The sequence below is a fragment of the Dendropsophus ebraccatus genome, chromosome 15 (genome assembly GCF_027789765.1).
Source record: "Dendropsophus ebraccatus isolate aDenEbr1 chromosome 15, aDenEbr1.pat, whole genome shotgun sequence".
Classification (NCBI taxonomy): domain Eukaryota; kingdom Metazoa; phylum Chordata; class Amphibia; order Anura; family Hylidae; genus Dendropsophus; species Dendropsophus ebraccatus.
The window spans coordinates 38,444,990-38,459,688 of record NC_091468.1 but is presented as its reverse complement, the minus strand read 5'-3'; the positions used below and the strand labels follow the sequence as shown (position 1 = coordinate 38,459,688).

General features: G+C 42.3%; 1 protein-coding gene across 4 annotated transcripts in view; it reads right to left on the bottom strand.

Annotated features, from left to right (window-relative positions):
- Window positions 1–4,587: 4,587 nt before the first annotated feature.
- The window catches only part of DZANK1 (double zinc ribbon and ankyrin repeat domains 1), a 38,910-nt gene continuing 28,798 nt past the window's right edge, over window positions 4,588–14,699 (bottom strand). For 3 of the 4 annotated variants that reach the window (XM_069954220.1, XM_069954222.1, XM_069954221.1), the window contains exons 17-21: window positions 11,784–11,881; window positions 10,884–10,964; window positions 7,835–7,962; window positions 6,635–6,709; window positions 4,588–5,729 (exon numbers count right to left, since the gene is read on the bottom strand). In XM_069954220.1, the coding sequence (XP_069810321.1) occupies window positions 5,564–5,729; window positions 6,635–6,709; window positions 7,835–7,962; window positions 10,884–10,964; window positions 11,784–11,881 (548 nt within the window). In that variant the 3' untranslated portion in view covers window positions 4,588–5,563. The remainder of the gene's footprint in view (window positions 5,730–6,634; window positions 6,710–7,834; window positions 7,963–10,883; window positions 10,965–11,783; window positions 11,882–14,699) is intronic. The other variant, XM_069954223.1, reaches the window with a different exon arrangement.

The following is a 14,699-nucleotide window of genomic DNA, read 5'->3' as shown; positions in this document are numbered from 1 at the left end:
TATTTTTCTAATGTGACAATCATGCACTTAACACTTTATATCCGGTCCCAGTGTTCTTTTTTATGAATTGTTCTTGTACTACTATGTTATATGAGACATCTCTCCAGGATTGCCACCCTGTTTTTATAGTGTTGATTGATTTTTTTGGTATTTTAAATATTAGTTGAAATAAAATTATTGCTACAATACTCAATTTGTTTTTTCTTTGGTATACTTAATTGTTAGTTGAGACCATTATAAATGCCCTTTAACACAAGTAAACGGATAACGAACACTGATGGAGCAAATAATGACTTAAAAAACATAATGGATTCGGGAAACTAAATCACTTTTTATATTGAAGACAAAAGCTTCTTCAGGGTTCTGTACCGGACACCTTGTACCAGAGGAACATATTGGAGCGCCTTTACCTGGTGTCCAAAAAGGAAGCTTGTGCTGGCACTCGTAAAGAGCAACACTGTACTGTACTATACAAATACAGTAGAGAGGTCCTACTAGACAGTAGCATGCTCTTCTCTAACACAGGTGTTTTACCAGTGAAATGTTCATGAGGATCGGCTAGATATCCCAGCCAATCACAGGCGGCATATTGACTGCACCATTACATAACCAGTATGTTACCGTCACAGTATCCCAGGAAAGACCATTGTATGTTTTGAGGCCAGAGTAAATTGAAGGATCATGTTAGATCTGTAGGAGAACTTATGTTTATTGATATGTACTAGAGATGAGCGAACCTGGAGCATGCTCAAGTCCATCCGAACCCAATCGTTCGGCATTTGATTAGCGGTGGCTGCTGAAGTTGGATAAAGCCCTAAGGCTATGTGGAAAACATGGATATAGTCATTGGCTGTATCCATGTTTTCCAGACAACCTTAGAGCTTTATCCAACTTCAGCAGCCCCCGCTAATCAAATGCCGATCGTTCGGGTTCGGATGGACTTGAACCCGGTTCGCTCATCTCTAATATGTACTAAAGAAATAGCACACCACAGCCTCAAGGGGTGGCCAGAGAAATATTTTAATGTGTGAACATCTTCAGGGTGGCAGAGTTGTGTTTTCCCTTTTATTCCCTTTTATTCTGCTCATTGATAGGGATCCCATAGGGAACCCACTGATATTGAGTTGGTAACCCGTCTGTCATAGAAAGGTATATAAAATGAAGACTCAGAATGAAACTGTAACATAAAGTCTGCTACTAGGCTCATAATTTGCACATTATACTTTATTTCCTTTGTTGATGCAAAATTGAAGGACTTTCAATGTTCTTAGGCTGCACCCCTGTCAAGGTTGAAAATTAGTTTATATTGACTTATGTAACCATGCAATATGCTAAAGGGTTTTGCGAGGGTAAAAAGACATCAAATATAGCAAACCGAACCTTAAAGGGGTATTCCGCTGCTGATTAAAAAAAAAAAAATCAATCAATCATAAACATAGTTTTTACATTTACCATCCCTCCGGAGTCTGTCTCCGTTTGAATTTCCCGCTGTTTGCAGGTCCCTGAAGTTCCAGTTGGTGGCTTTATTTTTTCTTTACTTCCTGGTTTGGGCTTTCCCATGATGCACTTGTGATGTCTAACTGACTCTGTAAAACTATTAGATAGCTTACATCTTGTTCAGCCAATCAGAGCTGAGCAACCTGTGTCATCTGAAAAAGGGAGGCTGGCTTAACAGGGCTTAGACCCGCCTCCCTCTTGATGATGTCATTGTCACAAAATGGCTGCCACAGAGCAGCCTGGGGTCAACAGTCATTAGGTAAGAATGAGTTTACTTCACTTTCTGGTGGGGGATTGAGGGGGGAAAATATAGGGAAGGGGGCAGATAGGTGATTGAACCATATTACAAAGTTAAATAACTTCGTAATGTGTTTAAGTTACTGGGAAAAAGATTTTCGCTGGAGTACCCCTTTTAAAACAGCTTGACAATTGTTTAGCTAACAAAAGTTTAGCTGTTGTAGTGAGGTTCAGACAGATCGCTCATCTATACTAACCTGTACATGCTCCCCCAGTGTCCTCTCCCGATGTCTTCAGCTACCTTCAGTCCGCTCAGACAATCGCTGACTAAGGCACAGCCAGGGATTGGCTGAGTAGGCTGTTACTCTCGAGACACAAGAGTGACAGCCTGCTCAGGCAATGACTAGCCCTAGTGCTGTCCCTTCTCAGTCAGTCAGCAATTGGCTGAGTGGACTATCACTCTTTGCTCAGCCAATAACTGACTGACTGGGAAGGGTCAGGGCCGTGGCCAGTTATTTGGCTGAGCGGGATGTTACTCTTGTGTCTTGAAAGACTGACAAACACTTGCAGCGGCGCTGACCCTTAAGCCCCTATTACACGGCGCGATGTTGAGGAGCAAACGAGCGCTCTCAGCGCTTGCTTGCTCCTTGTTCTCTGCTTGCTGCTGATGCTTGTACACGTGTCGGCAGCGAGCAGGTGAGAGCCCGGGGGGGGTTGTCCAGGTGATCGATGAGTCTTCCGGGCAGCCCATAGAAGTTGGCAGCAGTCTGCTGCCGCCGCTCCTGTTCCACAGAGCGGTGGTCGCAGACTGTTGCTATATTAGTCCTTTTGTCTTTCAACATGTTGAAAAACTAACAACAGCAATGATCAGCCGACATAAACAATGTTGTCTTCTATTACACCGGACGATAGTTGTTTCGTGTGATAGGACCTTTAATGATCGTCTGAGGGGGTGAAGGCGGCTGAGGACATCAGCGGAGTACGGACAGGTGTGAGAGAGACAAAAATACATTATACTTTCCCAATTCCTTGCAGTTCCTGCTCCCACACTTCCAGTCCCCAATCCTCAATGCTGCTTCTTTGTCCTTGTGATGCCCCCACAGGAAATCCTTCAAGCCAATCTCTAGCTGAGGTGGGACACCACTGCGGCCAGTCTGAGAAAGGCAGTTCCTGTGGATATGATGTGTCACAGGAACAAGGTGGTGTGCAGAGGGCTTAGATCTTTGAAGCGCTAGCTCCGGAGGGGATTGGGGTAGAAGAGTATGACTTATTTATATACTGTTCCCAGCCATATATTAAAAATATATATTTTTTTATCCCCAGCAGAACTCCTCCTTCTGTATTGCATGGTCAGTTCCTTTTCTTTCATGAGCGTCTTTCTGCATATGTAGGACTCTACTGGTAGATTTACTGTTCTGATATGACAACCAACACATTAATTAATTAATTGTTGATCATGAAATGTCTTCTCATATGGGGTGTTTATAGTGAATAAACAATTTTCATAACTTTCGTAAAAAAATCTAAAAATCCTTGTTTCTGACTTTTTTTTTTTTCTTGGGATAGCAATTAGCCTACAGCAATGTGTTTGTTATGCCCATATGTAATAAAAATAAATGAGCCTGTGCAATAAGAAATACGCAATTGTGATGTCCCCAAAGATGTGTTCTGGTCTTGATAGACATCAAAATAGAAGTCCGGCGGAAATTTTTAATGAAAGTATTGTATTTCCCTGCACTTACTACTGCATCAAGGCTTCACTTCCTGGATAACGTGGTGATGTCACTTCCTGGATAAAATGGTGATGTCATGACCCGACTCCCAGAGCTGTGCGGGCTGTGGCTGCTGGAGAGGATGATGGCAGAGGGATGCTTAGTGTCCCTCAGTGTCCCTCTGCCATCATCCTCTCCAGCAGCCACAGCCCGCACAGCTCTGGGAGTCGGGTCGTGACATCACCATTTTATCCAGGAAGTGACATCACCATGTTATCCAGGAAGTGAAGCCTTGATGCAGTAGTAAGTGCAGGGGAAAAAAACACTTTATAAGCATTTCCTGTAAATAAGTGTATGTTAGTGATTTGTATAACTTGGGGGGGGGGGGGGGGGGGCAATACAATACTTTCATAAAAATTTTTGACGGACTTCTATGTTAAGGCCTCATGCACACGGCTGTATTTAGGATCTGTGTTGTATTATAGGCCCCTATCAGACCTCTGTGAGCCACAGACTGATTAAATTGTTTTATGTTTTGTTTCCTGAAAAATGGTGGTAATATAAAGACCAAGTGGTCATATAGAAAGTTGGCACAATCACCTTAATAGTTGAAGATATAATAAAATTCTTAGTATACTTAGCTTTTGGATCTATTGATAACAGGCTGTGTCAGTACAGTAATTCTGAGGTTTAACTGTATCTGAGCACACAGCATCACAATGAATGATAATGCGAGAGTTCTGACAGTCCGTTCCATAGCATACTGTCCGTGCACCGACCTCACATACGGAATGTGTGAATCTGGCTTTAGACAAATGTTTTTTTTTTTAAACTCCCACACACCCTCCATTGAAGAGCCTTTATTCAGAGATGCCTCTCTCTCTCATGAGTAGAAAGTGCAGGCATCAAGGAAACTGTGTAGAAGAGTCACAGACACTCAAGGTTCAAGTATTAATTTGAAATGGGCAAAAATAAGCTGTCCTGGACCCAGTCATGAATTGGTTAAGATGTAGGAGGAAGTGACCTGTTCCACTTCAGGGCCTGGCAGCTCATCTTACTCGTGTGCTATTCTTCTAAGAACACAAACCATTTTCTCAGCAAAGGATCGATGCACTGAAGTAAAAACTATACTGTAGCGCGGTAAGAACACATTGCACACATTTATTCAAAAAAAGGCACCTAATGCATATTGCATGGAATCAAGGCAGATAATGTCTTGATTATTATCGATAAGGATCTGTCAGTTCACCACACTTGCTGTATCTCCCCTGAGGATGCCTAGTATCCAAATAATGAAAATCAGAATCCAGCCCTCCACCAGGGTCCAGATGAAATCCTCACCAACCTTTGCTGTGGTCTATGAAACATACAAGCGAGCCATTTGTGACCTGCTGTATAGCTTAAAGGTTTATTCTTTAAGTGTCACTGTCGTTTAAATTTTTTTGCAGAAATCAATAGTCCAGGCGATTTTAAGAAACTTTGTAATTGGGTTTATTAGGCAAATATGCCATTATCTGCATTCAAAAAGCCAGCCCCCCCCCCCTCCTCTCCACTGCTCATTATCAGGAAATCTTGACTGTTTTACATCAGTCGGTCCTGTCTGTTCTATGCAGGGGGGAGAAGGGAGATTAGTCACCAGCAGAGAGCAGAGAACAAAGGATAACACAGCAGGGACCTGTGTGAAAGCTGATATTCAGAGGTCAGTGCTGACTGTCAGAGGAGATAGCCGGTGATGTGGCTGTAAATTAACTCTTTGTTGTTCTGTTTTGGTGCCTCATCTACCTCCACCCCTCCCCTCTCCATAAGAGAACCATGAAGACAGGGGGAGAGCTTCAAACTGCTTTTCATGATAAAAATGCATTTTCCGTCTAATAAACCCAATTACAAAGTTTCTTAAAATCGCCTGTACTATTGATTTCTGCAAAAAAAAAAAAGGTTACTGGGGGCTGTTTATGTGACTATAAGCAATATTTTTCATGGGACAATCCTGATAATAAAGCATGAAGCCTTTTTTTCCATTCTAATGGAGAGCTGGACACTTATTATTTCTGGATTTTTTTAAAATCAAGATTATGAATAAGTTGAAGGCATAAGAATTTGTCTTTTGCAATCACTGATCAGAACACATCCAGACTGATGTTCTTAGGCTTGGTGAGCTTGTCTAACATTCCTTGCCCCAACTTGGAGGCAAAGAGTGAGGAGATCTGGTCATTTCGGCTCTTCAAAGCCAGGTCGTAGGCGGTCATCCCTTTATTGTTTTTCTTTTTAATGCTTGCATTGCACCTAAACAAAAAAATATGAGCAGTTGTAAAAATCTATCAATGCATAATGGGGCACTTCATATGTGAAAAAACTATCCTTTAATTCTGTGCCAACTGCAGTGCATGGGTTGAGCCCATTGTAAATATAAATTTGTCCCATATCTTGCCCTTTGTAAATTTTTCTACAGAAAGACCACAGATATAAAGAGAACCTGTCACCACTCCTGACCTGCCTGTAAAACATGTGTTGTTCCTCTGTTAGAACCCGTTCACTCTGAGCAAAAGTGGCGGAATTCCAAGCAGACCCAGCGCTGCCGACGCCGCTTGAAATTCCGCCTGTCCCATTGTTTTAACGCCTCGCACGCCTCTACTCTCTGCCGCTTTCCGCCCAAAGAATTGACAAATCAATTCTTCGGGCAAAGAGTGGAGGTGCACGAGACATCCCATTGAAAAAATGGGACAGGTGGAATTTCAAGCGGTTGTACGGGCTCTGCTTGGATTTTCGCCATTTTTGCTCAGTGTGAATAGGCCCTCATTACTACTAGTAATGTATGACTCAATAACCTACTGGTTGTTTCCAATTGTTTACACTAGTCTGCCAATATCCAATTAGAGCTGACAGTGCCAGTATAAGGACACCCCCCAGCTGGAAACACCCAGTTAGTTATTGAGTCATACATTTCTAGTAAAGATAATGGCACATTATAGAGCTATAAGAAAAAATGTTCCAGAATTGTTATCTCATGGGCATGGCCTGTATTTGCTAAAACAGACAGATCAGGACTGGTGACTGCTTGGTAAGATCCACAACAAAAGATTTGTGTACACCCGTCATAGTACAGTATAGTCTACTTACAGTGTCTGAGGTGCAAAATTTCTGTTACAGTGTTATAGATTTCTTTCTTTATAGACGATGTCAACCCTTACCCTAGTAATACTTCAATAGATTTCTTCCCCTCCAAGCCAAGCAGGACAGCCTCATGTAGAGCAGTATTATTTTGTCTGCAAACAAAATCAGATATATATCATTTACTAGGGCTGATGGAGAAGTGAACAAAGAAACAACACAATGTACAAAGATGTGAGAAACACTAGCTCTGCCTGTTTATTAAATGGGGTAAATCAATATAATCTAATCTAACAAAAGAGGCTACATAATAGAGAATAACAAATTGCAATGGCCATAGAAGCAAAAGTAAGCAAAATATTTAATAATTTTTTTTTGCACCTAATTAAAGAGTCAATGTCGTGAATTTTGTTGTTGTTGCAGAAATCAATAGTCCAGGCGATTTTAAGAAACCTTGTAATTGGGTTTATTAGGCAAATATGCCATTACCTGCATTTAAAAAGCCTTTCCCCAGGTCCCCCCCTCCTCTCCTTTCTGTCATCCACTGCTCAGAATCAGGACATCTCAACCAGACGCATCCTATCTGTTCTATGATGAGGGGAGGGGGGAAAAGAGATGGAGGAGAAATGCAGCAGAAAACAGAGAACAAAGGATTACTCAGCAGATGAGCTATTCAGAGGGCTATTCAGAGGTCAGATAGGTCAGTGGTGACATCAGAGGAGAGAGGACAGAGGGTAATGTAGCTTTTAATTAACTCTTTGTTGTCCTGTTTTAGTGTCTCTTTTCCCTCTCTCCATAGGAGAACAATGAAGACAGGGGGAAAGCTTCAAACTGCTTTTTCATGATAAAAAATCATTTTTCGGCTAATAAACCCGAATACAAAGTTTCTTAAAATCGCCTGGACTATTGATTTCTGCAAAAAAAAAAATTTCACGACAGTGAAAACAGGAATAAAGAATACTTTCCAAAAGGTGTCTATCGCCTTTGCTGCACACAATGTTAATGTAATTCTGCCACGCATAAATTAGATACATACACACCAGAATATAAATTTTGACAGACAAATGGGCAAGTCATTCATTAATGTAATATGGAAGTCAAAGTGAAAACTTATGGGCTGTTATGTAGTGGAATATCAAACAAAGGTTTGTCCAATACACTATGTATGCCTAGGAAAACACGAACAACCAAGGGTTATTAGAACGCTTCTGAGAAGCTGAGTCGTGTTTTCTTCCACCATTAGTTGTTATATGTGACAAAGTAGAGAAATAAGCACTTACGGTCCAGACTGCTGGTCTATATCTGCTCCCTTCTGTACCAGGACTGGTAAAGCTTTATGATGTCCGTTCGAGACGGCCACAGTCAGCACCGGACGGTCTTCATTATTACAGCAGTTAGGATCTGCTCCCTGCATACAATGGTAATTCACAACAGTTATAAAGGAACTGCAGCACAACTATCTCTGACTGCCCTGAGGACTCGTGGTTTAGGCAGCATGAAAGTCATGACAGATTCTCTTTAACCAATAATGTTCCAAAGGGGATAAAAATAAGAAAACAATAGGACTATCTGGTTGAACATGGTTTACTGGGAGTACAGTGTCATTTTTTTTAATCTATCTGCCAATAGCTTTGTACTATTTTTCAGTGTCTGAAGGGCCATAACTCTACCATAGGGAGCTTTTTTTATGTTGGAGTCATCTAGAATCCAGTATAAGGCCATGTTCCCACTCTGTAAGAGACCGGCCGGGTCACGGAACGGGTGGTACTGGATAATCTTTACCGCCGCTGAATTCGGAGCCGCGCACTCCATTGTGTGAACTGACAGACAGAGTTTTCTGCCGCCGCTATTCATTCGACACGTCAGTTTCTTGCGACACCGCTAAGGATCCCGGACGGAGTGTATACTATGTGTATACACTCCGGCCGGGATTCCCTCAGGTGCAGCACTACGTAAGTACCGTAGTAATCACGCCCGTAATCAACAACTGCTCCAGTGATTTCCTATGGACGTCAGACTCATGTCTGGTCATTTACATATGGCGCGTGCAGACCATCAGGCGGCAATTTCTCTGCGGTGGGATCGGCTTGTGGAGCGAAACTTGCAGGACGAGGTAAGTATCCGGGGCTCTACTGGGGGGTCAGGCAGGCTCTGTCCTGGGTGCCAGGGTGAAAGGTCTTCTTTAAATATGTGACATACAATGACACCATATAGTGGCACATAAAGTGCCCTAATTTCTGCCTTGTACAGATATAGAGCTATATATTTAGGCTTACAAACAGTGTAAGACCATGTTATATGGGATCAGGATAAGTTCACAAAAGCATTTTTTACAAATGACTTAAATGGACTAAAAAATGTATGACAAAACGGGCATCAGTTTGCATCACCCTATTAATCCTAGATTTTTTCTCTTTTTTTATCTTCGGACACATACAAATCAGGAATAAACAAATATATCTAGATGAATGCAAACAAAACATTAGTACGGATGTGTCTTCTCAGTAATGGCTCATTTGAGGTGACATTTAGTATAGCACAGTAGACCTAATAGACGTACAGTGTGTCCACAGGTGGATTAAGCGGGTCGGCTGGCCTCCCGAAGATTACATCACTGTCAGAAGCCGGCCGACGGGGGTCGACACGTTTCAGGTATGTATAATGCACTACATTTCCGGGTCCACGGGTGGGGGTCGGGGAACACGGGGAAGGGGGCCATTCACATACATAACATACATTACAAAGTTGTATAACTTTGTAATGTGTGTTATTTTGTGAATAATTTCTTAGCGCCGCACTACCCCTTTAACAAATACACACAATGGGGGAGATTTATCAAACTGGTGTAAAGTAGAACTGTCTCAGTTGCCCCTAGCAACCAATCAGATTCCACCTTTCATTTCCCAAAGAATGTTTGATAAATCTCCCCCAATGTCTATGAAGTAACAATGCAGGGTTACCTATTGGTATAGCTCTGTGATTTGTATTAGAAATGTATGACCTGGTAACCAACTAGGTGTTATAAATTGGGGGGGTGTCTCTACACTTTCTGACACTAACCAATCAGAGCTGACAGTGTAGGGACATGTCCCCTTATTGAGTCATACATTTCCTGTAAGAATAACAGAGGAACGGCACATCACAGAGCTATAGGAAAAGAGAATACTGAATTGTTATTTTATGGGGGATGCAAGGATTCAATAAATCAGACAGGTCAGGGGTGGTGGATGGATAAACGCTGATCGTTATAGAAAAATTGTTACTTCGAAATCGTTAATCTTGCGAATTATCGCTCCGTGTAATCGCAGCATAATAAAAGACAATAATCAGCCGATGTCAGCCAATCATTGTCTGTTGTTGTCTTTTAACATGTTGAAAGACAAACGACTATGATAGCAACGATCTGCTGCAATTGCCCTGAGGAATAGAAGTGGTGGCAGCAGACCGCTGCTATCTTCTATGGGCTGTCCGGACGATCTAGTGATCAACCGCTTGCTGCCAACCCGTGTAAAGCCCCTATTACACAGGGCGACGGAGTGGAGCAAGTGTGCGCTGTCAGTGCTCATTTGCTCCTCGTTCCCTGCTCGAGTGGGGGAGTGCAGGGTGGGCCGCGGAGGAGCTGCCCAGGTGATCGCTAGATCGTCCGAGCAGCCCATAGAGGATAGCAGCAGTCTGCTGTCGTCGCTTCTATTCCGCTGAGCAACAACAGCAGATCGTTGCTATCATACTCGTTTATCTTTCAATATGTTGAAAAACAACGATCAGCTGACATCGTTCATGTCGGCTGATCGTTGTCTTCTATTACACCAGACAATTATCGTCCGTATTACCGGAGATAATCGTTTCATATAATAGTGGCTTAATAGCGCCTGCAGCAAGCGAGGAACGAGGAGCAAACGAGCACTAAGAGCGCTCGTTTGCTCCTCTCCGTCGCCCCGTGTAATAAAGATTTAACAGAGTCAAGTAAAAATCTGACTGGATGTCCAGGCGCTGCCACAGAGAATTCCACAACTGAGATATAGGGGTCTGGACCAGCAGATGGTGGTGTTGGCAGATGGGTGCAGGAAGCCCGAAGGCCAGAAAGATAAGAGTCTCTTTTAACTTGCACTATATTACACAAGGCACCATCCTTTTTTGCATTCTGTTCTCTCCCCTTTAAGGATAAGGTAGTAATTGTAGCCAAAATCTGGAGAGGGTCCAAAACACAGAAAAAGGTGTTAAATCTTTTATCCTTTGTAAGTTCTACATCTTGGCTACAAACATGTACGTCTTGGCTACGTATGCTGAGCAAACTGCTACATGTGAAAGTTACCTATTCCTACCACACACCTCATCCAAGAGCTCCTCCACAGTAGAGATCTTCCCTTCTCCTTTAGGACCAACTTCCTTGAGAAGCTTGCGATCTTCAGGCTGTGAAGTATTCATGTGATGTAGTATTGTGTAATAAAGAAAAAAAACCCAAACAATCTGGTTATTTAGATGTGTGATTCAAAGAGGTAGTGACTCTTCCTAAGGAGAGCCAGTCATAAAGACGTGTGGAGACTTACAGATGCGATGACATCATGATGACATCATCAATCCAATAAAATCATGGATGACATTTAGATAGTGTAGGATGCATGCAAATTTCTATTTATCTGGTCTTGTTGCCTTTATTTCTATTGTGTGCTGCTTTTCTAACAAGGAAGAATGTATGCTTTTCTGTACTGTCAAAGAAGTATCTGGTATTGCTTTTTATACAACTGAAGTGATATCAGAATTTAGCATGTGCAATAGCACCGGCAGCGAGCGGGGAACAAGGAGCAAGTAAGCGCTGATCTAACAGGTCGATGCTCACTTGCTCCTCCTGATCGGCCCATGTAATAGGGCCTTAAAGGGAACCTGTCACCCTGGAGCGCTGGACTCTCCGTCATTCTCTATGAGCGTTGGACTCATCTCTCAGCGCGCGCGCCGGGCTGCAGCAGCTGAGATCTCCGTGACCCGACTGGATCCAGAAGCGGGACCCGGCGGGATCAGGTGAGTATAGGGGGCTGTAGCGGGGGGTCGGGAGCCTGTCAACCCGGCACGGGGGGTGACAGGTTCCCTTTAAAGGTAGGTCAGATAGACTGTATGGTCTTTCGTCAGTTTCCATGACCCACAAGACCAAACAGATGGTACATGGTAACAGAATTGACTATTGCAAGCTCTGTTTCTGTCTTATATACTTCCTGGGCTGTGACCCATACATACCGGGAGTCTGTCTTCTTTCTGAAGAGGTTTTCTGTTTTTTCTCTTGGACCGTTTTGCTTTCCCATTGTTGCTTCTGGCGCTCAGCCCATCTTCACTGGCTGCAGGAGTTACACAATGTTATACAATGGCTCATCATTATACATACTGGTGGCAGTCACAGGAGCCGATCAATAGTGAAACTAAGACATTAATGAAGAATGAATCATCAACACTATACTGTAAAGAGCACCTGTTAGCCCCACACACCTGAGCTGAGCACCCTGCATATAGTGTGTACTACTACTGCAAGTGGGATTCTGATTATAGCGGTGGTTATATCAGTGCACACCAGTAGTTTGAGCCCCCATTTATGTCCTGGGCAAAGGCATTAAACATCAAAGACAGAAGCCAAGGAGACAGTAACTTTTTATAATTTTAATGAAGACATGTACGTGCCAGGACCCATTCATTGCACCTGTCCCAACCCCCAAGGGCTTCCATTGATGTAACGTGACTGACATGATTGTCTGACCTACTACTACCCTCATACCTCTATAAATGGTATAACAAAGCCCTAATTTGCCATATCCTGACAGGCAGAGTCTTAGATAGGATAACTGGGCTGAGTCCCACAACATGACTATGACACAACATGACAAACTGACGTTATCTGGGCAATAAGAGTCATGATAGCTGATCTCATCAGGTTGCACCATGGGAAAGAGGTAAGCCAATGGAGGCAGTGAGAAGCTCTGTGCGGTGTTCTGCTGTGTAACCTTGGGTCCTGTTATTGATCGGGATGCTACATTTACACATACCACCAAATCTGTGGGAAGATCTGGAAAATCAAGTTAGATTCATGGACAAATTACAGGGCTTATAGGTTCTGCTGGTAATGGGGCATTTACACAGAGAGATTTATCTGACAGATTTTTTAAGCCAAAGCCAGGAACAGACTATAAACAGAGAACAGGTCATAAAGGAAAGACTGAGATCTCTCCTCTTTCCAAATCCATTCCTGGCTTTGGCTTCCGAAATCTGTCAGATAAATCTCTCTGTGTAAATGCCCCATTACCAGCAGAACCTATAAGCCCTGTAATTTGTCCATGAATCTAACTTGATTTTCCAGATCTTCCCACAGATTTGGTGGTATGTGTAAATGTAGCATCCCGATCAATAACAGGACCCAAGGTTACACAGTCTTGGGGCTATAGGACACTTACAGAGGTCATGTGGAGTCGATGTTGTCTTGGTGGTACTACGGGGACCTATGCAATATTTGGCAGGTAGTTTTAATGTCTATAACATGAATTTATTCCCTAATATAATAAATTACAGAGGCTCTCTCTGCCATATTTATTTATGGAAAGATAATGATAATCTTTCTAAGGATCCCTGTATCAGGGTTAGTATATGAAGAACGTTTTTAATCCTGGAATTTTCAAATCTATGCAACCCATTCCACTATGTGGTTTATCCCTGCTACTCAGAAGAGTCTTATCCAGCACAATGCTCAAGTCAATATTTGTCCTGCAAGAAAAACAATGTCATCTGAAAGGCACAAGCTCCTGAGTCAATAAGCACATTGTTACAAGGCATCTTTGATTTTTGTGCAGCCATTGTATTGTGCAATTTATGTTACCCCATCAATTACCAAATGATATCAAGCTAAGAGCCCAGGCATCCCCCTGTACCATATGTGCTCCTAAACCTTCCGAAAATGTTGTGTGCAATACACACTGGTTACTGGGAATTAATAAAATGAATTGCATTAAAAACTGGGAATGGCTCAACGCTATCATACTGTGTAAATAATTGCTGTTATGTATTGTATCAGAGAGTCAGCCAAGTGCTTCTACTACAGGTATATGGGACTTCAACTGCTCAATCTTTATGTTCTCAGAGAGATAAATCACTTGCAGAGGAGTATGGCAGTGCCATTCCACCTTCTATTTTTAACACATTAACACTCCACCAAATCCATATGAAAAGGGATCAGCAATCGTAGTTGTTGGCCAAGAGAGGTTTACTTGACAGCTATTTTATGTATATGGCTAGCTTAAAGTGTACCTGTCGTTATACAAAACTTTTGACATGTCGTAGAGACTTGTCAAAAGTTTTGATTGGTTGAAGTCTGAGTGCTCAGACCCGTACCGATCGGGAAATATAGCTGGGAGAAGATGCGCTGCAGCAAGAACACTGTCCGTTCTGATTTTTTTTAAAAAGAGTCAGACTTATAATGGATTCTTTTTTAACTCCCACTGCAGCTGCGGTCCTCTCCCGCTCTATCTCCCGATCGGTACGGGTCTGAACACTCAGACCCAGACCGATCAAAACTTTTGACATATCTCTATGACAAATCAAAAGGTTTCTATAATGACAGGTGCACTTTAAGGGAGGTAGTGACTCTTATACATCTCTGGTGGTGTTAATGCTGAAGGGGAAACAACAAGATTAGCTATCTAATGCTACGTTTACATGGAGCGATAATTCGCTCAATCTATTGTTTAACGATTTTGAAGCAACGTTTTGGTTTTTATAACGATTAACGTTTAGACGAATAAATCGTAAGAAAAATCGTTATTGCGATCGTTTTCAGTGAACAACGATTTAAGAACATGTTCAAAGATCAAAATGAACGATTTCTCGCTTGTCGTTTGATCGTTTGCTGCGTTTACACGGTACGATTATCGCTCAAATGCGATCGTTAGTGCGAAAATTTGATTCCGTGTAAACGCAGCATAATGCTAAACTATTCCAATAAAAGAAGTAGTGTTTATTGTTCTACTTAAAGTGTTTCTTTTTCTACTTAAAAGAGACCGAAAAGAGGCAGAAATAAGCAAGTGCATAAATGATGGATTAGAAAACAAAGATCTGTCACAGCATTCAGGAGCAGCAGAGCAGATCAATATTTCCATCAGAAGGTAAAGGGTCTGT